The 25,387-nt window shown below is 29.1% G+C and overlaps 2 protein-coding genes and 1 non-coding gene across 3 annotated transcripts; 1 reads left to right on the forward strand and 2 right to left on the reverse strand.

Annotated features, from left to right (window-relative positions):
• The first annotated feature begins 809 nt into the window (after window positions 1-809).
• LOC113866922 (laccase-14-like) lies at window positions 810-6,076 on the forward strand. The gene is made up of 7 exons (XM_027501719.1): window positions 810-905; window positions 1,214-1,365; window positions 3,177-3,421; window positions 3,516-3,641; window positions 4,012-4,606; window positions 5,496-5,848; window positions 5,940-6,076. Exons 1-7 carry the CDS (start codon window positions 810-812, stop codon window positions 6,074-6,076), a joined length of 1,704 nt encoding a protein of 567 aa, XP_027357520.1.
• Window positions 6,077-6,555: 479 nt separating this feature from the next.
• On the reverse strand, window positions 6,556-8,451 carry LOC113867375 (UDP-glycosyltransferase 74G1-like). Its single transcript, XM_027502658.1, has 2 exons — window positions 7,749-8,451; window positions 6,556-7,458 (listed from the first exon to the last, which is right to left on the reverse strand). Exons 1-2 carry the CDS (start codon window positions 8,397-8,399, stop codon window positions 6,724-6,726), a joined length of 1,386 nt encoding a protein of 461 aa, XP_027358459.1. The 5' UTR covers window positions 8,400-8,451; the 3' UTR covers window positions 6,556-6,723.
• Window positions 8,452-25,040: 16,589 nt separating this feature from the next.
• Window positions 25,041-25,147, reverse strand: LOC113868205. The gene has a single exon (XR_003505231.1). It is a non-coding gene; the product is annotated as a small nucleolar RNA R71 (small nucleolar RNA).
• Between the last annotated feature and the right edge of the window lie 240 nt (window positions 25,148-25,387).

The raw sequence follows: 25,387 nt of genomic DNA on the forward strand, positions 1-25,387 counted from the left end.
ATTTGAAGGAGAATTGGAAATTAATTATCTATTATGAATTTATTAAATTCTTAGAATAATTTGAAGGAGAAATATGAATATAAAAAAATAGCAATCCTTAAGAAAATTAAATATGATTGATTGAACTTATGACTAGAAGAATTTAAAACAATAAGTCAATATAATTCAAGATTATTTAACGTTAGCTCTCAAATAAATTTACTTGATAAAAAAATTATTAAAAAATTCTTAAAAAAGGTATACTAAACCTTTTAGTTAAAAATTATTTTAACTAAATATTCTTAGTTAATTATTTTGTTTTGCATGTTACTAAGAATTATATTTCCTTGAGTTTTATTAGTTGATAATTATATTTATACTGATTATGCATTAAATTTTGATGATATCTAATTTTTTTAAAATTTTAATAAAAAATCATTTAATATTTCATTTATATATGTCAAACTTAATATAATATATTTTTTATTCATTGGTTAATTTAATAAAAATCACATTTCACGCACAACGGTGAGCGTGCTTTTTAAGTCAGTTTACATTCTCTTATAAGCTTCATTTGTGTCTAATTGAAGAAACATAAATCACCCTACCATAGGCAGGTAAGCTATGTTATCAATTAGGACATCATTTTCAAATGACAGTAAAGAGGTACCGAAACAATATGTATAATTTATTGTACTAAAGTAAGTGAAGCTTCGTTTGGGAATCACCAAGGTTCATCAACTTATCCTATATATCAACTCTAATTGTGCCACATGAATTCCAAACGGGTAAAAGCGCCCTAAATTCTTCAAGTTAGTGCCAATAATATGATGGAACAGCAACATAATCTGAGTGTCCTACTACTCATTTTGGGGTTTCTGGTTGTCTGCAAGGTCCAAGGCAACGTTCATTATTATGATTTCGTTGTATGTCTTCAAATGCTGATCACATTAAGTACCTTTTTTTATTGAGCTTAATTACCATCATTTCCACAATCCCAGCATAGAATGGGGAGAATATACTTATATAAGTATATATAATTTTTTAACTTGATTAAGAATATTTTTCTTGTTTGAGTTTTCTTATACAGGACATAACATTACAATCTGTGATGTACTAATGGCAATAAGGACTAACGATGTTGTTACTGTTCAAATTCCAATGTACTCGTCGAATCAGCAAAGTGGAAGAAATGATAAATTTGATATCTTTCATTGTGAATGGTTTGTTGCAGCTGAAGGAGAAAAACTTCACAAAGTTGTGCAGCACAAAAAGCATATTGACGGTGAACGATAGCTTTCCAGGGCCAACCATTCATGTTCAAAAGCGTGATACCGCTTTTGTTACTGTTCATAACCAAGGAAGATATGGGGTCACTATTCACTGGTCTCTTCCCTCTCCTTTTTCCTTTCAAACTCTCTTTTTCTTATTTAACTTTCTCCTTAGTTCATGTTTTTGCAAAAGTCAACATCAGGCAATAATTGTAGGACAAATTACTTTGTCCTGTTCTTAGATCGATTAACATTCAATATCCTTCTTTTCTTTTCTTATTCCATGTAGGTACTCTTAATCTAATACAAGGTTAAAAAATATATCATAACATTTATTTATAAATTAGATTAATATTATACCTAAAAAGCTTATTTCCTTATCTAAAATATTTTATTCCATTTTAGATTTTACTATTATAATATCATTAGTCAAATTTACTTTTTAGTATTTTTTTTAACAGTGTTATAATAGATAAAATTTAAAACATTACAAAATATTCATATAAAAATTTAAACATATATTTTAAAAATAAAATATACTAATTGTCAAATTGATAAGTCTGTGTTTTAACTCTATTTTATAGCTCATATATTTATGTTTAACTTTTATTTTATTTATATTTTATACTAATTCATAAATATTAATTATATGAACTAAAAATATATTTTAACTGTTATATAATAACTTATCATGTAAACCTTTCTTAGGCAATGTTTAGATTATAGAAAAATAATTGAATAGAGGGAATGATATCTTATTCTCTTACTTATACTCAATTTTTTCTCTCTAATTTAGAAGGAATTGAATGAAATAAAAAATATAAACTTTAAGAAAATTATTATTTTACTTTTATCATTTTTCATTGTATTTATATTATATTTAAATTTCACATTGTTGCTCCACTCTTATCTTCTTTCTTGTTTTTTCTATTACTGCACTCTTTTACTTAATCATTATTGTTTTTTTCTAATTGTGATGTCTCTTTATTTATTTAATATAAATATAAAATATTAAAAAAATTAAAAGATGTCCACACACCAAAATATATATATATAATATAATTTCACACAATTTAGATATTTATACATATACTATTCAAAATTCAATACTTATTATTTGTATTTTAAAAACATAATACTCATTAAAATAAAATAATATGATAAAATATTTATTAATTTTATTTTTGTATGAAATTTATTTACTTGATAAAAACTTTTAAACCATCAGTGGATTAGGTAATATAAGTATTCAAATTTTATTGTTAATATATATATATATATATATATATATATATATATATTAATTTTATTCATTTGATTATAAAAAAATATTTTTCTTATACTTCAAGTTTTGAAGGACTTTTACTTTTCTTTTAAAAAAATGGGTTTGTTAAGCTGAATTTTTGGGAATTTATTTTTAATAGATATGTATTTTATTTCAAAAAGTATATTTGCTTTTTAAAATTTTTATGATTGAGGATTTTCAATAAAAAATGTAAGATGACTATATATATATATATATATATATATATATATATATATATATATAATTGTTTTTAATTTTGTAATAATCCTTTACTAAAATTATAATATAATAATCAACAAAAATTATAATTCATTCTGATATGTTTATTATTTAAACAATAAAATAAGACTTCTTTTTTCATTCCATCATAATACAATCAGACAATGAAATCAAAATTATAGGCCTTTATTAGATTTTTTTTTTTTCCTTTCCAAATCCTCCTATATTTCACATTTCTTTCTTTAGAATAATAACACCTACCTTTTTATGATCATATTTTTCCTGATTAATTTAAAAAAAAAATAAAAGGTTACCGAATGAAAAACAAACTATTAAGGGATTAACAAGTACCAAAAATTTACTCCCTAGAGAAGAAGCTGAAATTTGAAACACCTCTACAGGCATGGGGTAAGAGAACCAAGGGATCCTTGGTCAGATGGACCTGAGAACATAACACAATGCCCTATTCCACCAGGAACAAGTTTCACACAAAAGGTGGCCTTTACAGTGGAAGAAGGAACTCTTTGGTGGCATGCCCATAGTAGTTGGACTCGTGCCACTGTCCATGGTGCCATTGTCATTTTACCTGCCAATGGAACTTCATATCCTTTCCCTGAACCTTATCAACAAGAAACGCTTATCATTGGTTGGTAACATTGTCTATTGAAAATTCCATTCAAATCCTCATGTATATACAATCATAGACAACCTCTTAAAAATTGACTTTGATGTTCTTTTAGGAGAATGGTATAAGGGAGATGTGATGCAAATTATAAATTCAGCCCTCGTAAATGGTGGCGAGCCCAATGCATCAGATGCTTACACCATCAATGGCCAACCTGGTGACTTGTATAATTGCTCAAGAGGTACATTAATGTGTGAAAATCTATTTCAAAAACTTAGTTAAAGAAATAATGTTTTTCTTCTTTAATATTATATCTCTAAAATACCTCCTATTGGAACGGTCCATTGGGCAAAGAGAATGCACAAGCCCATCTTAGTGGAGACATAAATGATTTGTACTATTAATTTCTAAAATTGATCAGCGTAAAGTTTTGTTATTGTTGTATTTCTAATCATTAATGATGGTTAAATGTTTATTAACTGTTAGATTGTTAGGTCTTTTCTTATATGTGCTTTTTTAATTAATTAATACATTGTAAAGTTGTAAGTAATTGTTGTAATTGGTTTTATATGTTTCATGACTTTAATCCTTAATATTGTTTTGTTTTGCAGAAACAACATATCGCGTTCTAGTTGATTATGGAAAGACGTATCTTTTTCGTATAATAAATGCTGCAATGAACGAAGAACATTTCTTTGGGGTTGCTAATCACAACCTCTCAGTTGTAGGCATTGATGCTTCTTACACAAAGCCCTTAAACACCAATTTCATCATAATCACCCCTGGACAGACAATGGATGTATTGATCACAGCAAACCAACCAAAAGGTCTCTATTACATTGCTGCTAGGCCTTTTTATGATGGCATTGCCATGTATGACAATTCTACCACAACAGCTATTCTACAGTACAGTGGGAATTACACACCATCCTTATCCATTCCCATGCCTATGCTTCCTGCAGTGAATGACTCAGCAACAGTATTTAATTTTACTAAGAGCTTGAGGGGTTTGGCAAGCCAAAATCACCCTAACAATGTGCCAACAAATGTGACTAGAAAAATTTATATGACAGTATCCATGAATGAATTACCTTGCCAGAATCCAAATGGAAGTTGTTTAGGACCTAATGGAACGAGACTGGCTTCAAGTTTAAACAACATAAGTTTTCAGATTCCACAGATTGATATACTTAGAGCATACTACTGGTATATACTTTCACTTACAATCTCCCATTTCATTTTTTAAGGTCATGTTTGGGTAAACAACTCGGATAAACACTTATGAATAAAAACTGATCACGCGAAAGCTTGTTTGTAAGCTGGATAGTGAAGATTATTAAAATTATACCAAAAGAGTTTATAAGAAAGTAATAATTTATTTTCATAACCTAAACAAATTCCATCAAAATCCTTCCAAACGTCTCCAAAGAATATTACAGGACAAAACCAAAATGAAGTATGTATGCTTAGAAAGCATAATATATTTAGCTAAATAGTGGTAAGTACAATATTATATGTTAACCGATTTTTATCCCTTTTTTATTATTTTCTTCCCTACTTTTCCTTGGATACAATGGCTTATAATCATGTCATGCCAGGCTATAGATAGGCATCTATAAAGGATGTAACATTATTGGTACAGAATTTACAAATGAGCCACATATTGAGGAAAGTTTCACTAGTCTCTGGTGGATTAAAGATTTAAGAGTCAAAACATAATTGAATTTTTCGATATAGTGAAATGATTTTTGTGTGACAAGAACTTTGAAAGAACTACACCACAGAAGCTAGCCATTGTAGTAGACTAATTGGAGGTCGAATGCCTTATAAACTCCACACTAAAATATCACATTTCTAATGTGGGACTGAATATCTTGCAATTGGATCCTTGTATAAGTCAAACAGAGGCTTGGAGGGAAAACAAAAGAAGAAGAAAAAGAAAGAGAAAGATAAGCATAATGGGGCTTATGCATTGACAAGATATATATATATATAAGTGAATGTTAGGTCATTTACTTCTTACTTTTGAAGAATATTCCTACTGTCAACATAATATTTCTGTAATAACTTTTCCTAAGATTATGTGTATTTGCAGGAACATTTCAGGAGTTTTCACTGAAGACTTTCCGGATGAACCACCTTTCTTTTACAACTTCACAGGAGATGTGGGAGGAAATGCTTTATTCCCAAGCACAGGAACCAGGGTGCTAATGTTTGACTACAACGATGTTGTTGAACTTGTGTGGCAAGGAACTAGTCTTCTTACTGCAGAGAATCATGCAATGCACCTTCATGGTTTTAGCTTCTTTGCGGTGGGTGTTGGCACAGGAAATTTTAACAATGTGACAGACCCAAAATCCTACAATTTAATTGATCCACCAGAAGTTAATACCATTGGTCTTCCTAAGAATGGATGGATTGCCATGAGATTTGTTGCAAACAATCCAGGTAAATGTGTATATGTGTGTGTGGGAAGTGAAAATAGGATTTACTTTAAAAAATTAATAGATCAAATAACACCATCAATTTGCTTTTGCAGGGGTCTGGTATATGCATTGTCATCTTGAAAGGCACACCAGTTGGGGTATGGATACTGTGCTCATTGTGAGAGATGGAGGTACCCCACAAACTAGCATTGTTCCACCTCCTAAATACTTGCCACCTTGTTCTCAATGAAGAAGAAGTAAATCTCATATCCTCGTATAAATTAGTGGAATGAGGGTGGAACACAAACAAGTGAAACAGACCATGATGTTTGACTAAAGGCTCATTAAAAGTGAACTCATGTTTTTGTGGAAGTATTTATTTGTCAATGTTGTCCCAACTTTTCTTTCCTTTTTAATTACGCAACTGAGCCTGGTGAAACAGTTAAGTCAACTGGTATTTACTAAATTGTGATTTTGTGATTCTGTATCAAATGATATTGTAATTTCCCTAACACATGCCTAGTCCTGTGCACTTTGGTGATCCATCAAATTATAGGTATTGATTTATCGGAATCTATTTGCGGATGAGAGATGTCTTATATAGACATGTGCAAAGCATTGGACTATGGGTCCATTTCTATTTCAGTAAGAGAGAATACAAAAGAGAATCATAAGTTCCTATTATGATGAAGCAAACTCAGCTTACACAACAAACAAGGGAAATAAATGTTAAATAAAACAATTGAAACACACTAATTCAGATTCTCACAACAATTGAAATGGACAACCTTGTTTTATTGTTACATCTTGAAGAAGCTGACAATGCGTACGCCTAGCCGAATTATCATAGCATAATTTGGCCGCTTCACGCTACTTTTATTAGAACTTTCTCCACCATTAATTTAATGCAGCACAGCTATGAGCCAATGCAGCCACAAATTCTGCAATATTTTTATCAGAACTTCCTCCCTCATCAACATAAATCTTGGCCAGATTCTTCCATTTGATGGCATTGTTCTTTATTTCTTTTCCGTTTTCAGTCTCCATAATTTCCTTTATGCAATGTTTAATTGTTTCTCTTCTAACTATCTCTTTCTCATCAGCAACAGCTTTGACTCCTATCTTCCACACATTGGTAATAAGCTTTGCATTTGTGATTTGGTCTGTCCACAGTGGCATTGCAATCAATGGAACTCCTAAGCTCACAGCTTCCAATGTGGAGTTCCAACCACAGTGTGTAAGAAAACACCCCAAAGCTTCATGTGTTAAGACTAGTAGTTGAGGACACCATGTGACCATTAAACCTTTCTCTGATGAGTCTACAAATTCCTTTGGAAGCTTCCGTTTCTCAGAATCTCTAACCACCCATATGAAATAACTCCCACTTTCTCTCAAACCCCAAGCTAGTTCCTCCGTTTGCTCCTCACTAAGCCCAGCCATGCTGCCAAAAGAGACATACACAACTGACCCTTTTGGTTTATCATCAAGCCATTTGATGCAAGCTTCTGAGTTTGTATTAAACATGCTGGCACCATAGTCCTTGTCATCTTGAAGTCTTTTGTCCAAGAACATAGAAGGCATGGATGGTCCTATTGGCTTTAATGGCCAAATATTCTCCAGCCAATCCACAACCTACATCGAATTTCATTTCAAATTTAAATCATTAATACTAATGTCTAATTCCTTCCAATGAACAAGAACAAATCTAACCACAGCAAAAACAACAACGTCAACATCTAAGTCTTATCCCACTGCATGGATCACACAACGGTCAAAGACTAGCACAATATCGTTGAGTAATCCATGTAGAGGTTTCAACTTAACACAACCCTCCTCCTTTACCTGAATTGCGACCATAAGCAGAGTTAAATAAGAACAAATCAAACTAATGAACATAATATTCAGCCACATAAGTCACTTACCCCTGGCTCAAGCTCATAAAATGTGTTAGCAAGAACCCAATCTGCTTTATCAATGTTGCAAAATTGATTCACAACTACATCAAAGTATTCTGGATAGGATCCATATTTATTCAAGAAAGATGGTAACTCCCCAGGTGCTAGTGTTGGCAATCCTGGAAGAGAATATTCTGGCTTTGAGAGAGGTAACTCCAACAACTTCTGATAAACATGGAAGTATATGTTGTTTGTTGAACATGATTGAGTGAAGAAACAAGCACCCAGAAGCCCAAACTTCTTCGCAACATCAAGGGCCCAAGGCAAGAAAGCATCATAGATGACACAATCTGCAGGGTTGCTTGAGCTTGCAAGCTTCTGAACAAGCTCAGCAAGAGTTTGTGGTCCAACTCTCCAAAAGGTTTCCATGTATACCTCTAAGCTCCCTGCTACTGCGAGCCCTCCATCATCATATCCATCTGAGATGCTTTCAACTTCAATGGAAGTGAAGTTTTTGTCACAGATGGTTTTCCAATTGGACACAACAGTTACCAGTGTAACCTTCACTCCTCTCTGCGCCAAACGCTTGGAGAATTGAAGCATAGGATTGATATGTCCTTGTGCAGGATATGGTAAGACCAGACAATGAGCTACATAGCTTTTCCTTTCCTTCTCCATTCCTTTGACTTCTGCACTTGACAACTTGTGTTCTCCTTGCTGACACTAATGTGTTCTTTGCTTATAGTACGGTGTATATAAATATGTAAATGTTACTTTTAAAAATTCAAAATAAAAAATTTCAAATGAAAATTCTGAAAAATATTTTGAAAACATAAGTGCTAAAACAATTACGTAACACCATGAAATATCCAATCATTTGAACTAACGCTTTTTATTTATAAAATGTTTCATATTATCCATATAAATTTTTGGAAATTATAATGATATTTTCTTAATTAAACTTTTAATGAAATATCCAATCATTTGAACTAACGTTTTCATTATAAAATTGTTATCTCACTTTTAAATGTTTTTTATTTTAATTATATACGTAGTAAATTTTTTCATTATGATCCTTATATATAACACATTTTTTATTTTACTTAGGATAAAAAACTGTATTTCATAAAAGATTAAATTGAAAAAAAACTTTTATAGAAATCAAAATAAAATTCACCATAAACTAAAAATTAAAATCATTTATGATAAAGTACAAAATTTAATAACTTTAAATAATGTTATTATAGCTTAACATAAATATATAAATTATGATAAGAAGATAATATTTGAGATTTAAGTAATTTATTTATTTAAAATGTTACGATAGAAGAATATTAACTGATTATAATATAATAAGCCAATATTAAAAATTAATATTAATTTTATAGATAAAATTTTAATTTTAATTAAAAAATCAAAGTATTTAAAGTGTTGTATATAAGTTTTATTTTCAAAATTTTAAGTAATTTTTTAAAAGTAGCATAGACATGACCCTAAAATATTTTTTGCAATATAATAAAAAATATTTGACTTGTTGGCTAAAAAATACAAAAATAGAAACTATTTCTTAAATAGATATTAAATATAAATTTTCTTTTTGAAAATTTTGTCCATATCATACTACACATTTTTAAATGACACTGTGGAGTGGGCCGAATAACTCTTCGTCGCTTGTGATAAAAAATAAATAAATTGATTTCGGTAGCTTCTATTTGCATGCAAATCAGGAAGAATTCAAATATTATCGTTGTTTTAAATAGATTTGAATGCATTGGGTAGAGTTTTAAGAATTTCCACGCAGGTGGATAAACTACTCCAGAAGAGCATTCTCAATTTTGACATTAAGTCAAGTTTTTTTTTTTTTTTAATATATGTTTTGAATAACATCGTTTTTTGTGGTAGCTTTCAAGGGTGCAATGTTTAGTGGTGTTGTATTTGTGGTCATGAGCCATGGATAATTAGGTATTTTATCTAAGAGACTATTCTCATGATTGGTGTATAGATGTGCAATGGTGCGATTGAAGTAATATTTTAGTTGTTATGCAATTATGACTTGTCATGCAATATTTAGGAGAGAGAGAAAAGATAAGAAAGGATTTGGTCTAAAATCGTGTTACAAAGTTGATTGGTGAGTGCTAATATTCAATTACTCTTATTTTTATAATATAAAATAATAATATAGGGTTTCAGATTTTGATGGCACAATAGAACAAGAGCTTTGGAGAATTAAAGAGATTTTCAAATAAGCAGGCAATTTTTTTTTGGTTGGTTAAGATATTAAAAATTCTTAAATCTATAAGCGTACTCAATTATAAATACCTATTATAAACTAAACTTTTTCAAATATTTATCCAACTCTCTCTCTGAATATTGCGATTTTAATTAAGTATATTATATTTTGCATTTTTTATTTTTTTTTTCTAAAAGAAAGTGGACCTTTAAAGTAATCTTAAAAAAATAATAACAAATTAAATATTATCTTTATAAATGCGAAACTTTAAAAAAATTTTTAAAAAAAGGGACGAGAGGATATTTGTTTAAAATATTTATATTACTCTTATAAATACGATACTGAATATGATGGAACAAAGAATCTAAAAAAATAATAATTGAGATATAATATTAATTTTAAAATTAGTTATTTTATTTTATTTTGACCGAATATTCCATGCACTGCCAAGTCCAAAAAGCAAAAGTGGTCACGACAGATTCGATGTGATGACGATGACTTACTTTTTAACGACTCGGTATCCAGACAGACAGCTGTAGGAACTGCACCCCTGACAGCGATGACTATGTCTTACCGAATTGCAAAGCTTCCTTACTTCAACTCCAAGCATGGGGGCGGTGAGCAGTGTACCCAATGCACGATCCCCTTCTCTCTGTTTCTTTCCACAAAGCCAAAAATGAATACGACAAACTCATCAATTCCTTACGAAAACTCGTGTCCTGCAAACTGTCATAAAATGACAATAATTAGGTCTTCAAATTAACCCCATTTTGATAAAATAATAATAAAAAAAAGCCCGTCATCTTCACTGGCTTAATGATTTAAATAATATTTTTTTAAAAATTAATTATTAAAATAAAGTAAAAAAATTATTTTTTGTTGAGATAAATTTTTATTATGTAAATAGTTGTTTTGTATTTAAATTAGATGAAATTAATTTTTTTATTTAACTATTTCATCTAAAAAAGACGAAACATTCTATAACTTGAGATGCATTATTAGTTTTGCACAAAATAGAGAAAAAATATATTAATTTATTTCGTTTACTCTACAGATAAAAAAATAAACAACAAGTGTTTATGTTCCTTAAATTTGTCTCAATTGAGGAAAAAATTGTATCTAAATTTTTTCGTCATTGTGAGGGATGAAATTAGTGTTACCCTCAATATGGGTTCTATCAAGAACCGAGGAGGAAGTTTCTAGCGTCTCGTTGTGTGATTCATTTTTTGGTGTGATTTTTTGACTAGCATTCAAGGCTGTTATTGAGGAAACTAATGCCTTGATCAATTTTCGCAATGCTTCCAAGATCTTTTGTGTTAAATCTTGTGAATCCACCATTATCTTCTCTATTGTGTCCATGCGTGTCTCGAGTTCTTTTGTTGTCACCATCATCTCTGGCTTAGCTGATACCAAATTGTTAAAGACAATATCAATTATCCTTAACAGCACTCACTCACTCCTAACAATGCAAGTTGAAGAGGAACACGATATCACAATTCTATTCATAATGTTCAATGTCATACACAAAGGTCTTATATAGTTTCCCATTCTTATATGCTTACACATCATAACAATTATAACAATTTTCTAATTTTGACTCCTAAAATACTTTTATTTATTTATGTAATCAGCCCCTTATTTTTATCTATTACAGTTACATTCATCATTATTCGTTTGAAGTGTGTGAGTCAATTTTAGGAAATTAGAGTTAATTAAGTAGTGCAAAAAATTAATACATTTTGATTAATTCTAGAGATTTCTAAATTTTAATTAATTTTGTGTTAATTAAATGCATAAAGTTTTTCATGTGATCACTTAATTTTGATTGAAATTTCATTCAAATTTTAAGTTTTAACCCCTCAAATGATAATAATATCAACTTTTAGATTTAATGATTGAGTATTGTTTCTTTTCTCTTGATTATTATATTAGATATTTAATTAATTGATTATCTCCTTTCGTCACTAATAATTTTTGAAAAGTTTCTATATTTTTATAATTTTTTTTAAAACACTACATTCTGATAATATTTTATTCTTTCCCATTAAAAAAACCCTAACTTATATTATAATTTAATATAATATTCAAAACATACTTGTTTCTTAACTAAAAAAAAAATTCTTTATTTTATAAAAAAATTTTAATCTCAATTTTTAGAATTGAGTTTAAGTATTTAAACATAAATTTTTTTTTATTGAAACAGACTTCATTCATTATATTAAAATTATAAAAATATAATAAAGGTTGAAGTTAACATTTATTATAATTAGTTTTTTAAATTTAGCACGAAGGGTTGAAGTTAACATTTATTTTTTATTTTTTTATTATATTTTTAAATGAAGAATAAAATATAAATATCAACATTTTCACTATACATCAATTATTATAAAATATTTTAAATAAATTCTTTTAAAAGGTAAGAAGTTTACTATCTTTGAAACATGAAAAACTTCATTATATATAAGTTTATTTGAAGATATAAATTTTTAATTTTTATAACTTTATATTTAGTATTTCATTTTTTCTCTAAACAAGTTTATTTTTTTTCCAGATAGAATACAATTTGACATTAATAGAAGTATAATAAATATTTTTTCTATCAATAAAATTTTAATGTATTTAGTTATTTAAACTTAATCCTTAAAAATTAACATTTTCTTATTTTATGTTTTTTCTTTTAAAAATATAAATTTTTACTTTTTAAACATTTTTTGATATTTTCCTTCATTACTATATATATATATATATATATATATATATATATATATATTATGTAATTGAAACGGTTAATAGTTGGTTTTATAATTAAATTATTTAACAAAAAATATTAAACACCATAAGAATGATAATAACGTACACCAATGTAATTTGATAACTCTTTTATATATGTTTATGTATATAAAAATTAATATAATGTATATTATTTATTCATATACAATTTTATATGTTTAATTTTGATAAAATTTAACAGAAATAATTTAACTAATATATAAATATATTTCAACGGTTAAGTATAATAAAAAAAATAACATGAGGCAAGTATTTATCACTTTATATATAATTTAAAAAAAGAATTATTTTAATTTAAAAACTTTAAAAATTATGAATTTGGGTTTAATGTTTGATGGTGACGGTGGATGAAGGGAGTGACGTGGAGATGTAGATGGCGAGAAGAATAAGAGAGGAAAAAGTGAAGATGTTTGATAATTTAAAAAAAATTATGTTTAAATTTAAAATACATTTTTTATAAAAATTAAAAGTGAAAATAATTTTACAGAAACAAAATGAATTTTTGTATAGAATGACTTTGAGTTCTATTCATCTAATTAAAAGTTTGAGATTTAGTAATAATAGACAAATTATGAAAATTTTATATTAATTAAGAAAAAAAAATATTATAAAGTCTAAAAATGAATTTTTTATATTTTATAAGAATTAAAAATATATTTAACTTAATTAAAATTTTATTATTTTAATTTTTAAAATTGACTTTAAATATATTAAAAATAATAAATTTATTTTAAAATAACACAAAAGTCTAACAACTTTATTTTTATAAAAGATGACTATTTTCTTAATATTATTTAAAAAATAATAATAATAATATATTAAAAATTTATTATTACTTTTGATAAGAGTTATTCTACTGAATAAATTCTTATATATATATATATATATTAAATTTTATTATTTAAATCCTTAAATAGTATAATATATTTATGTTAATCTCATATATCAAATTTTAAATAAATTAGACATTTATAAATATGTACATTTACAATTAATGTTTATTTATATTTTAAAAAAATATATTAGATGTTAAAATAAAATTATTTAATAAGATCTTAAATAAAAATTTTAAGATAAACAATTTTTAATCGATGTTACGCTTGTAGTAGGAAAAGGAGTTCGTAAGAAATCATGCATCAAAATTGAAAAAGGAAACAACAGGAAAAAGGAAAACGTATTATGATAGATTGAATATGTATATTTATAATCGATTTTTTCAATATATATTTAGGGATATATTATAAAAATATTATTTATTAATTTTTTACTGTGTATTGCTAAATCTATAAAAAATAAAAAATAAAAATTTTCATTTCGCGTCTTAATCAATTAAATTGATTGAAACCGACTTTTATTATTTACATCTGATAGTAATATTTGTATTATATGCAAATTAACTTAATGTAGGCTTAGCATCTTTACCATGAAAAAGAGAAGTGTAGCCGTTTATTTTTATTTTTATTTATTAAAAATATCTTTTTAAAAAAACCAAGAAAAAAGCCTTTTAAAAACTAATTAGAAAAACTTTAAGATAAGAAAGTTCAATGAACCAATTATAATTTTAGAAAAAAAATAAAATAATTATTAAAAATTCCATTAAAGTTATGTTAAGAATCACATTAAGTACATTAATAATATTTTTAAAATTTTTAAATTAAAAAATCATACTTATTACATTTTTTTATTTGTCACTTAATTTATTATTTTTAATTATATGTAAGTAAGAGAAATTTTAAATTAAAATGACATAAAGGTGCAGTATATTTTTTGTTCTGTTGCCGTGTTGCGTGAGTACATCACCGTATTATTATTTTTATTTCAACGTGCATACCACGAGCAACCGGTCCGAAGATAACGAATTCCTGGGGGTTGCTTCCTTTATTTATTTTTAATGTTTTGATCTTTTTGTATTAAAATTTTAAGAATATCTCACACATAATGTACTATAATATTTTCCTCGTTTACTTTAACAATCTCTCCTTTTATTATAACAAAAAAAAATTTACTCTTTAATAAATTTAATTAATAAACAATGTATCTAATTCTAACCGAAAAAGTATTTAGATTAGGGAAATCATTTTCAAAACAGATACTTTCGCTAACAACATGGTCTTTATCAATGTTATATATTATTAAAATATTTTATATATATAAATAGTAAGTGTGATGAGTTATTAAACAAACAATATAAATTAGCATTATAAGTATAAGTCTTGGTGCAATTATAAGTATGAGTATCAAAGTAATAAATATATAACTTGAATTTAAAACATTTTATTGATGTACCTTATGAATATTCATTAATTTCTAAAAATAATTACATCAAAGAAAAATATATATAAATATATGCTACTTCTTTTTATTATAAAAGAGAATAAAAAGCTTTTTTTAAAGATATGTCATCATTGTTTATCTAAGATAAGAGACTTAAACTTCAGACAAGTTTTTAATGACATTTTGTTGCTTGTGAGAGATTTTTTTTAGGTAGTTAACTCCAACTTTCAAAGATTGCCTCGAAGAGATGGTTGAAGGTTGAAGACTTATGAGAATTGATAGTAGGGATAAATAGAATGAGTACACGTGTATCTTCTACATATAGCTCATAGGAGCAAAAGAAGTGTAACACCTTAATTTAATAATATCATATTTTTTCAAATAAATTAATTTTTGCAATAAATAGGAATAATAATAATTTTATTCAAATGGTTCTCAATACATAATTTCATTAAAGTATTTCAAAACGAGGGAACATTACAGGTTTGCATCAAAATAAACGCTACATGACTAATTTAATTACATCACAATTTTCAAATATAATTTCCTAAGTCATATAGCAGTTCCATCCCTTCCGTTCATTGAGTCTGGTGCTGATCGTCTTGGTCATCTAAAAAATAAATGCAAGGGTGAGTAATCTACACTATCACACACACACAAGTATAGAAACTCACCTTACAAATTCCGCATATTTCTAACATATTTCAAATCAGGCATGAACATCACCTTGCACATGCCGCATATTTCTAACATAATTCAAATCAGGCATCAACAACATATCTTCATGCTTTTTAAACATTCTAAACATTCCACACACACACGTGTGTTCACTGTGGTACTATGATTACAGTTTCCTGATGTCCTCAATCTCAAGGACTTACTTAGTTTCACACCATGGATAGTCGTCGGTTAACCTTCGTCTTATGGATACAACGTGTGCGGTCACGGGCCCCTTATCAAAAGTGTTAATTAGAGTCAGGAGGAGAGTGTGTAGCCTGTGGTGCACCCACGCTCACTGTTGGTATCATCACCACCCTCTCTTTCCCAATGTATTTCTACCAGCCCCATCTTCTACACTCCCAATGTATTGCTATAACCATTCATAGTTTCCAACATTTCAAACACAACCACGATCACACTCAACATGCCATTCACACATATTCTCACTCATTTCCTATTATTTATCATCAATCAATGGCATGTCAACACATATATTCACTCATATTTTTTATCACATCATAGTTTTCATCTTCACACATTATATGTACACACATAATCGGTCACATTACACTTAAACACACTACAATTCCATCACAATCCTATGTCAATCAAATTCATTCCATTACACAGATCATCCAATAATTACCATATGATACTTCATACGAATTTTCATAAAAATCACACATTTTCCTACATTCTACCTCAACTACATTTCATTATCTATCATTATAATGAATTTCAAACTCAGAGATAGGGTAGAGTTTCCCCTTATCTTGAATTAGAGATCCAACACGAAATAATGGTAGAAAATGTCCCCCATGTAGTATTTTGCTCTAAACACATGAAAAACTCCATGAGAAATGAAGAAAACAAAGAAGAGGGACGAAAAACCAAAATCCTAACTTATAAAACTTATCTCCAAGTGTCCCAAATATGATTTCAACCTTCAATCTTGCACCCAACGACTTTGGAGTGACAACCTTCAACCTTCAATTCAATCGGCAAAAATAGGTTAAGAGTCGAGAGAATCAAAGAATGGATGAAGAAAAAGAGTGGAAATGAGTTTTTCAAATACTAAACCCCTTAAATATCCTGGAGTCGCAATATTCTTGCTACAGCCAGATAGCTCTCGCTATAGCGAGGCATCTCTCGCTACAGTGAGGCTCCTTCTCGCTACAGCAAAAATATCAGACCAAACTGCACTCTGATTTCTACATAATCTCGCTACAGCGAGACTGTATTCAAAATATGCTCCTCCTCTGTTATCCTCTCACTGCAGCGAGAATGCAACAGATGCACGCCCTTTGCCTAGGACCTTTTTGCTACAGCGAGAATGCCCCTACAATACACCTCTAGCCTATTTCTCAAACAATCTAGCCCAACCACAAGTCAATATTCACATTTACACTTACATACTTATCCACATATATTCTTACACACATATCTACATCACCACATAAATGAAAAAATGCACAATCAAATGAAAATCCATAATTTATATTAATAATCATAATACTATTATAAAATTTGGGACGTTATAAGAAGAACATAAAAAAAAAGAAGGATTAAAGAAACTTAACTTTCACTATGAAAGATAATAAGATAAAAATATTTGTAGGGTTTGATGAGTATTAAAGCGTAAAATAAATAGATTGTACAACAAAAAGATGTTTCACTTGTCATTTGAGCTATATGGTCTACTATAAGAAGATTTGACATTGAATATTATGTCAAATTTCGACTAGAGTTTCTGTCTTTACTTGTCTATTAGTAGGGAATGTGTGATTTCAAATGGTTGTGGGTGTGGTAGGAGTTTGATGAATTTACCTTTATCAAGTATGTATGAAGGATATAAAACCAGATGGTTTGGAGCCAAAAGGATGCGTGTAGACAATTTAATAATGCATTTGCATAATATTTGTTTAAGAACTTGATAAAATTTTGTTATTCTTGTTGTCAAGTATTGCTCCTTGAATAACTGGTCAATCAATCATTCATCCTTTTAGTTATGAACTTAAGTTTATCTAGCATCTTTTCTATCTTAATGATTGGATGAGAAAATGTGGTAGCTTCAAAAACCTAATCTTGTCATTTGCAAATAAAGACTAACCTTGATATGCTATAGATGTAGTTTGGACAGATAACTTGGTCTTTTACTGGTCAACCAGAGGGTCTAAAATTTTGGTTTTCTTATTTAGTAGAAGTGTTTGTGAGCATGGTGAAGGATTTTAAGAAGTGGTGAGAGGAAGAGTAGATGATGAGGCAATAGACTAAGGGGATAAAAATGAAGAATGACATGAAGGTTCAAATACTTTTAGAGATCCTTTTGATATTTGTTTTTACTTAAGATAATTCTTCTTAGCAAATAGAATATGATTTTGTTGATGGATGACCTCATGAAGAATATGCATCCATAAAGACATAGAGAGGTCAATCACTAGTTTAGAATGAGTTTAAACCTATTTGGCCTTTACTCATTCACTTATAATGGTCACTTGGTGTGTTTGTCAAAAGCCTGCCAACAAGTTAACTCCTTTCTTCCTCTTTTTTGTTTACTTATTCTTTTTCTATTATAATATTTTTCGTTCGTTGTTTCAAAGTAGAACTTCCTACAGAGGAATACATATTTGCTTTAAGTTGGTGACTTTAAATTCAGTTTCAACCACCACTTATTCTTGATTAGTATAACTGATGTGATGAAGGTGAAAAAGTTTTATGAAGAGCATCTCATAATATTTAATTTCTTATTAAAACAGGTAAGTTTAGGAGGATAGAAAGAGTCTAATTTTGATTATGATCATCAAGTGATATATGAAGAACTTTTCTAGTTTGGTGTCATGTTCTTGACACCTTTTCTTGGTGCTATGATATACAACAAATGAAGTAAGTGAGATGTCCATATTAATTACAACAATAATAATTTTCATCTTTTTTTTCAAAGTCATCTTAATTATTTGGAAGCTTAAAATTTCTTGATGTATATCAAATTAATTATGTTTAAAGCATCAAATTAACTCTTTTATGAAAAAGTACTCATACTATATAATGGCATAATATTATAGTGCTAAATAGGTTACAAACCTTCGTAATTTCTCCAAGTTATTCAAATAAATACATCATAAGAGAAACAAAAAGTCTATATGGTAACCCTAAACACATAATTCACATAACAGATAAACTAGCAATATTAGTCATAAGTTATTCCCTAAGCAGCTCATCTTCTACTCCTCTAGTCCACTTAAAAGAGTCATTTTGCATCTATAACATTGTTAAAGGACACAAAATAAAGAAGAGGAAAGTATAACCATTCACAAACTATTTAACAATGTAAATACTAAATGTTTAATAAATAAAAAAAATCAACCATCAAGTATTTCAATGTCTTTTAATTGTATCTTCTCCATGGAGTAATTAATTATCCATCACTTTAATATTGGTTGAAGATTGAGAGTTTCATGCTACAATTTAGTTAGTGGCATAGGTACATCATCCTTCATTTACTCTACTTGGTACAAATTTAACATTAACACACTTCCCTAATTCAAGAGAGCAATTCATTATTATAGACATGGTTGTTTTTCATATTTTTCAGATTTCATGCATCAACTTGCAAAATTCATAAGCTTTTGATGTCACATATTTTGTATTGACATTCATAGTTTTATTTTGATTCCTAAACACTTTTCATATGCTTTATTTTTAGAATTTTTACCATTTTCTAATAATTAAAATAAATTGGGCTTGTTATACATAAGTGTTTAATTTTGTATTTTCAACTATTTTGATCTTTGACTACTCTTTTGACCATAACATTTTTTGCAAATATTTTTTTTAACTGATTCTAATTGCATTGGATTCTACACATTCATGGATTCAAAATCCATATATGGATTGCAGGATTTGGAGTTGTTTTTTATTTTATATAATTTTTTAAAGTTGAGGCAAATGTGCTGAATTTTGTATACAAGATTTCATTTGAACACTTGTTATTAAATATTTGCATTTGGACTTTTAAATACAATTGAGACCCGAATTTTGACCATTTAGCTTATCATAATAGGAACATATAAATAGACTAATGAGACATTAAATTAGATGTGCAATTTTATATTTTAAATTTTCAAATTTGCCTCTTTATCAGAATCCTTATTTTCCCTCTTTTCGATTTCTCTCATCTTTTTCTCATTCATGCTTGGGTTAGTACTTCAATGGAAGACTAAAAATTCCCTTCAATCCACGGAATCCATATGATGTAAATCTTATTTGAGTTTTGGACTAATTGCTCCAAGTTTGTTCTCCTTTTTTCTAATCTCATATTTGCTATTCATGATTATGATTAACTTTCCTGTGGGTTAGAATTCAAATTAGGATCCGATTGATATTTGTTCAGAGGGCAAGTGTACCCATCGAGAAGTAATAAAGGGTTCTTAAATTAAGTTCCCACAATATCGTCCCACAAGAATTATTTTCCAATTACTAAGAATTTCCTAATTCAATTGTTTAAGCTTCAAAGTTATGAGATTAATTAAAAACAAGAATTTATAAAATCAATTATAAAAATAAGAGCAAGGAATACAATGCACGTCTTGGTTAAACTTATCGGAGAGGAACCTAGGGCATATGGGTTTTCTCATTCAATCATTTATGTTATTTTTCTGTTTAACTCTAAATCTGATTTCCTTGTGATTACCAATCATTCATACAAATACTATTAATACCCAATGGTCATGCAATATTAATATTCTTTTCTCTAAATTAACATCCCTAATGGTCATGCAAGACATTAATTTAAGAAAGCTTTAGGAGCCTACGAATTTGTTAATTTAATAACGATTAGAAGAGAAAGATTGGTTTGGTCCACCAAATCCTATGTCTCATTTTACCCTATAGATCTATTAATTAATCGAGGTACGGTCGCCTGACGATATAATTAATTAGGATTAAGAAAGAAGCGCAATAGGATAAAATCTAACCACAAAACAGAAATCAAATTTAGATTCAAACATCAAAATTCCATAAATTCATGAACAATAGTTCCCATAGCCCTAGCTATGGACTTAGTTACTCATGTTAAAGAAAAGAACTAAAATAATCATAAACAAATCCATAATCAAAAGAAATAGCAAACTAGAGTGTGAGATGTGTTCCCGGTCTTCAAGTACGATCGCTCGAAGCTTCAAGTCTTGTCAAGCATGTGCCAAGGATCCCGTGCAAGAGAGACGAAATCAGATGTATTCTAGAGCTAAAGCCAAGATAAAAAGGGGTCCTTTTTTACGATGCCTGAGATCTCCTTTTAATAGGGTTTGAAAACCTTAAAGACTCTTGATAATTGGGCTTCTCGCAGATGAGCACGGCCGTACAAGGCCTTAAGCATGATTGTGAATGGGCTCGAAGCACCCCCCGTGCTTGTTGAAAGGGTCTAGGCGTGCTGACTACTGCAAAGCTCTAATTTTCTATCAATTTGGGCCCAAAACACACCCAAAGTATACTTGCGGCATCTTTATACCAAATTGCATAATTAATAAATAAATTAGTGTAAAACCCAAATAAAATAAAGGTCAAATATGAATATATGGGCTGTAAAAAAGGACCTAATTACAGACTTATCAATATTCTGATTTGATCATTAAATTTGGGTTGAATTAAATGATAATTTGATTTAATTCATAATATGATTCAATTAGGTTATTTGATTAAATTAATAATTAGATTGGGTAATTATCGTAATTCAAATTAAAACCTTGAGATATTGTGATAATCGAAATTACATGTATTTGTGAACTATGGATTGATAATTCATAATATTTTTTCATCAAGTTAGTTACGTATTTATTTTAATTTAATTAATTCAAAATTCGCAAACCCTCAAACTATTACTCACATTATTAAAGAACCTAAAATTAAATTTAATTGAATATGTGTCTCTATGAATCGACTTAGGTTAAGCTCTATATTGCAAAATTCTTAGAGAAAATTAGTTGTTTTGGTAGCGGCTTAGCAATCATCTATCAATTATTCAATACAAGTCCAAGAATCATGGAATTAGTGGGGTTATCTTTCTTTAAGTGTCTATTCTGTAAAAAAAAAAAATATACAAGCATAAATCAGACCCTTATAAAGAGTAATACAAAACATAGTTTCTCTTTGCTGCCCATATAATATCATTGTCTATCCTTAGTTAAGTGGAAATTTCTATTTGATCTAAGAAAGTAATCATCATATATATTTTAGCTCATTCATTAACAGAAGCAAAAATATATCATTGCCTATGCCCTTTTTTTTAATGATAATTTGAAACTTTTATCCCTAAGGAAGCCAATTTTTTTAGATAGAAGAACATGTTGAGTGATTATTATTGAGTTAAGGATTCATTAAGATACTAGTAATTAGCTAAGTTCTGTACTCTTATACTCTACATTAAATTTTAACCCCTAAATATGAGTTTTGAGCCTTTTGAGGATTTTGTTATTTATGGTTCACTTTTCCTCATTGTTTCGTGTGATTATTGTAACACCCTTATTTTGTTATTTATTATTATTACAATTTTTATTAATTGTTTGTACATGTTGTTTGAAATAAAGAGAGTTTAATTAGTGTAAATTGTAGGATGTCTTGTTGTAGGGAGATATTTCTTGTTGTAGTGAGACATGTCGTTCAGAATCAGGCTCTCTAAAGCCCTCTCGCTGTAGCGAGGGATTCTCTCGCTGTAACTAGAATGACAGACAATGATGAATCCATATTTTGACTGATATTTTAGCATAATTCTAACACATTTGATAAGAAAAATATATAAAGAAAGCAAAAAAAACTCAGAAAAAGGGAAGGAATTGAAGTTTTGTTTAAATTTGTAGTTATTTTAGCAATTGTGAAAATTTTACTTAGGAATTAAGTTTTTAATCTTGTTTTTGAAGGAATAAATTGAGCAAGGATCATATCCATGGAGGTTTGATGACAAGGAAGAGGAAAGAAGCAAGTCTGGACTCCAAAAACACAAGAATAAGAAATTGCAGACTGGGCGTGATCACTATTGTCAGTGAAAGTGATCACTTCAGAGCTCAAAGAAGAAGTGAAGCCTGGGCGTTACCACTTTTATCATTAAAAGTGATAGTTCCAAAGAGGAAAAATATCAGGAAAGCTCTGCGTAACCACTATTGTCATCAAAAGTGATCTTTCCAGAGAGTCTTCAACTTGGCGAGTTGCGCGTAGTCACTTTTATCAGCAACAGTGATAACATGCAACTACCTTGGCTCTGCATTGTCACTTTTATCATCAAGAGTGATAGTTCCAGAGAGCTCTCAATATCAAGAAAATGCGCGTGGCCACTATTTCTGGGAAAAGTGTTAACGCGCAACCAAAAACTCTCTGCGTAACTACTATTTCTAATAAAAGTGATGACGTGAAAATTTGGGAAATTTTATAAATACCAGAAACGATCCAGAAAAAAGGGATTCTGTTCATTTTTAGTTTTTTTAGTTAGCTTCTTGTTAGAGGAAGTGAGAGAGAGGAGTGGGGATTCAAATTTCGGAGCTTCACGAAGAGGAATTGGAGTGGAGCAGGCTTCCTTGGCGATTCTGATTTTCTTCTTCTCTTCTTCTCTTTCTTTTCTTTTCTCTGCTGCCATGGCTGTGTAATTTGTTCATAGTTAGGGATTGTAGATCTGAAATGAATGTGTTGAATTGATTTTGGATATGGATTTCAAGCTTTGGAATAGATTGAGTGATTGATTCTGCACTTTACATAGGAATTGAATGGAAATTTGATTAACTAATTTCAGAGGAACTTTTGTCGATGAAAATTGAATTTGTTCTTCAGATCTGAACCAATCACCAAGATTATAGTTTTCTTAGGGATAAGGAACTTTGATCTTGCAATCTTTTGGTTTCTTATACTTAAAGCAATGTTGAATTAAATCAGATCTAAGGAATTAGAATGTTTTAATTGAATGTTAGGTTCACTGAGTTAAGGAATTAACCTCTGAACAATAGAACGTGAAACTGATTGTCTTTCTTTCCAAATGCTTGTTAATTCAGAACTTTATTGATTAAACATTGGAGTTTCGGTGAAGCAATTCCCTAGCTATGGTTTCTTCCTCTGTTATCACCTAATTGTTTGTTTGTTGTTCTGTTTTCTGCAAGTTCATTTTACTTTTAATTGTTCTAGTTTGCTGTTATTAGATGTTACTACTCTCCTTCCAATTTTGAAAAAGCTTAAATGGTTATAATTCTATGAAGTGGTATTTGAAACCTAAATTCCCTGTGGAGACGATATTTGGATCTTAAATTTACTCATTACTTGCTGCAATCCTAGTGCACTTGCTAGTGTTAGATTGCGAACAACAAGTTTTTGGCACCGTTGCCGGGGAATTTTGCATTTCAATATCATTAGTAGTAGAAAAGTAACTAGATTGAGCATTTATTTTGTTGCTTTGCTTTCGAATTGCTTTCTGCATAATTTTACTGCACCTTGTGTAGTATTCTGTATAATTTTGCTGTCTGCTGCATAGAGTTTTTACATCCTTGTTTATCTGCATAATTTCGGTTTTCATTGTTCTTCATATTTGTAATTGCCATTCTGCATATTTTTACATGATTTTACAATTCTGTAACTGCTAGATTTAAGTTTCTATATGCTTTTACTGATAGATTTTGCATGATTTCTGTTGTGCATTTCTGAATATCAATTATAGTTTAATTTTGTTTTAAATTGATTTGTATATGCGTGGTAAAAACAAGAATAAATCAATTCTGGTCTTTGATCCTGACATAGACATAACTTTGAGAAGATTGAGAAAAGAGTCTAGAGTAGAAAAAGCCATAGGGAGTGATAGTGAATTAGAAGCTGTCCATTCTCCAGAATTTCAGAGTAATCCTAGAGTGAAAAGAACATCTACACCCTTGAGACAACCAAATCCAACAATAGAAATGGCAGAGCATAACAGAATTAGAACATTAGGGGACTATGCTATTCCTAACATGCAAGGTTTTAACTCTTCTATAATTAGGCCAACTATTCAAGCCAACCATTTTGAGATTAAACCTGCCCTACTACATTTAGTCCAACAGGATCAGTTTTCTGGAGGAAATTCTGATGATCCTAACTTACATATTTCAAATTTTCTGCAGCTGTGTGACACCATAAGAATGAATGGAGTTAGTGAAGAAACTATCAGATTAAGAGTATTTCCTTTTTCCTTGAGAGATAGAGCAAAATGTTGGTTACAAGCTCAACCACAAGGAAGCATCACAACTTGGATAGAACTTGTGAATAAGTTTCTAACTAAGTACTTCCCTCTATCCAAAGCTGCTAAGTTGAGAGGAGAAATTACATCCTTTGTGCAGCAAGAAGGAGAATCATTGTATGAAGCTTGGGAAAGATACAAAGAATTACTTAGAAAGTGTCCACATCATTGTATCCCAAATTGGATGCAATTGGAAACTTTTTATAATGGATGAATGCAGTAACAAGAACAGTGGTTGATGCTACTGCTGGAGGTTCATTAAATACAAAGTCCTTGGAAGAAGCTCAGAGAATTATTGAGATGATGGCATCTTCAATGTATCAGAATTCAAACTCAAGAAATCAAGGAAGAAATTCTGGTCATGAAGCTAAGGTTCTGGAAACTTTTCTTGCACAGAATCAGCTACAAAATCAA

Source organism: Abrus precatorius, unplaced genomic scaffold, assembly GCF_003935025.1.
Source record: "Abrus precatorius isolate BTA unplaced genomic scaffold, Abrus_2018 Scaffold5, whole genome shotgun sequence".
Classification (NCBI taxonomy): Eukaryota; Viridiplantae; Streptophyta; class Magnoliopsida; order Fabales; family Fabaceae; genus Abrus; species Abrus precatorius.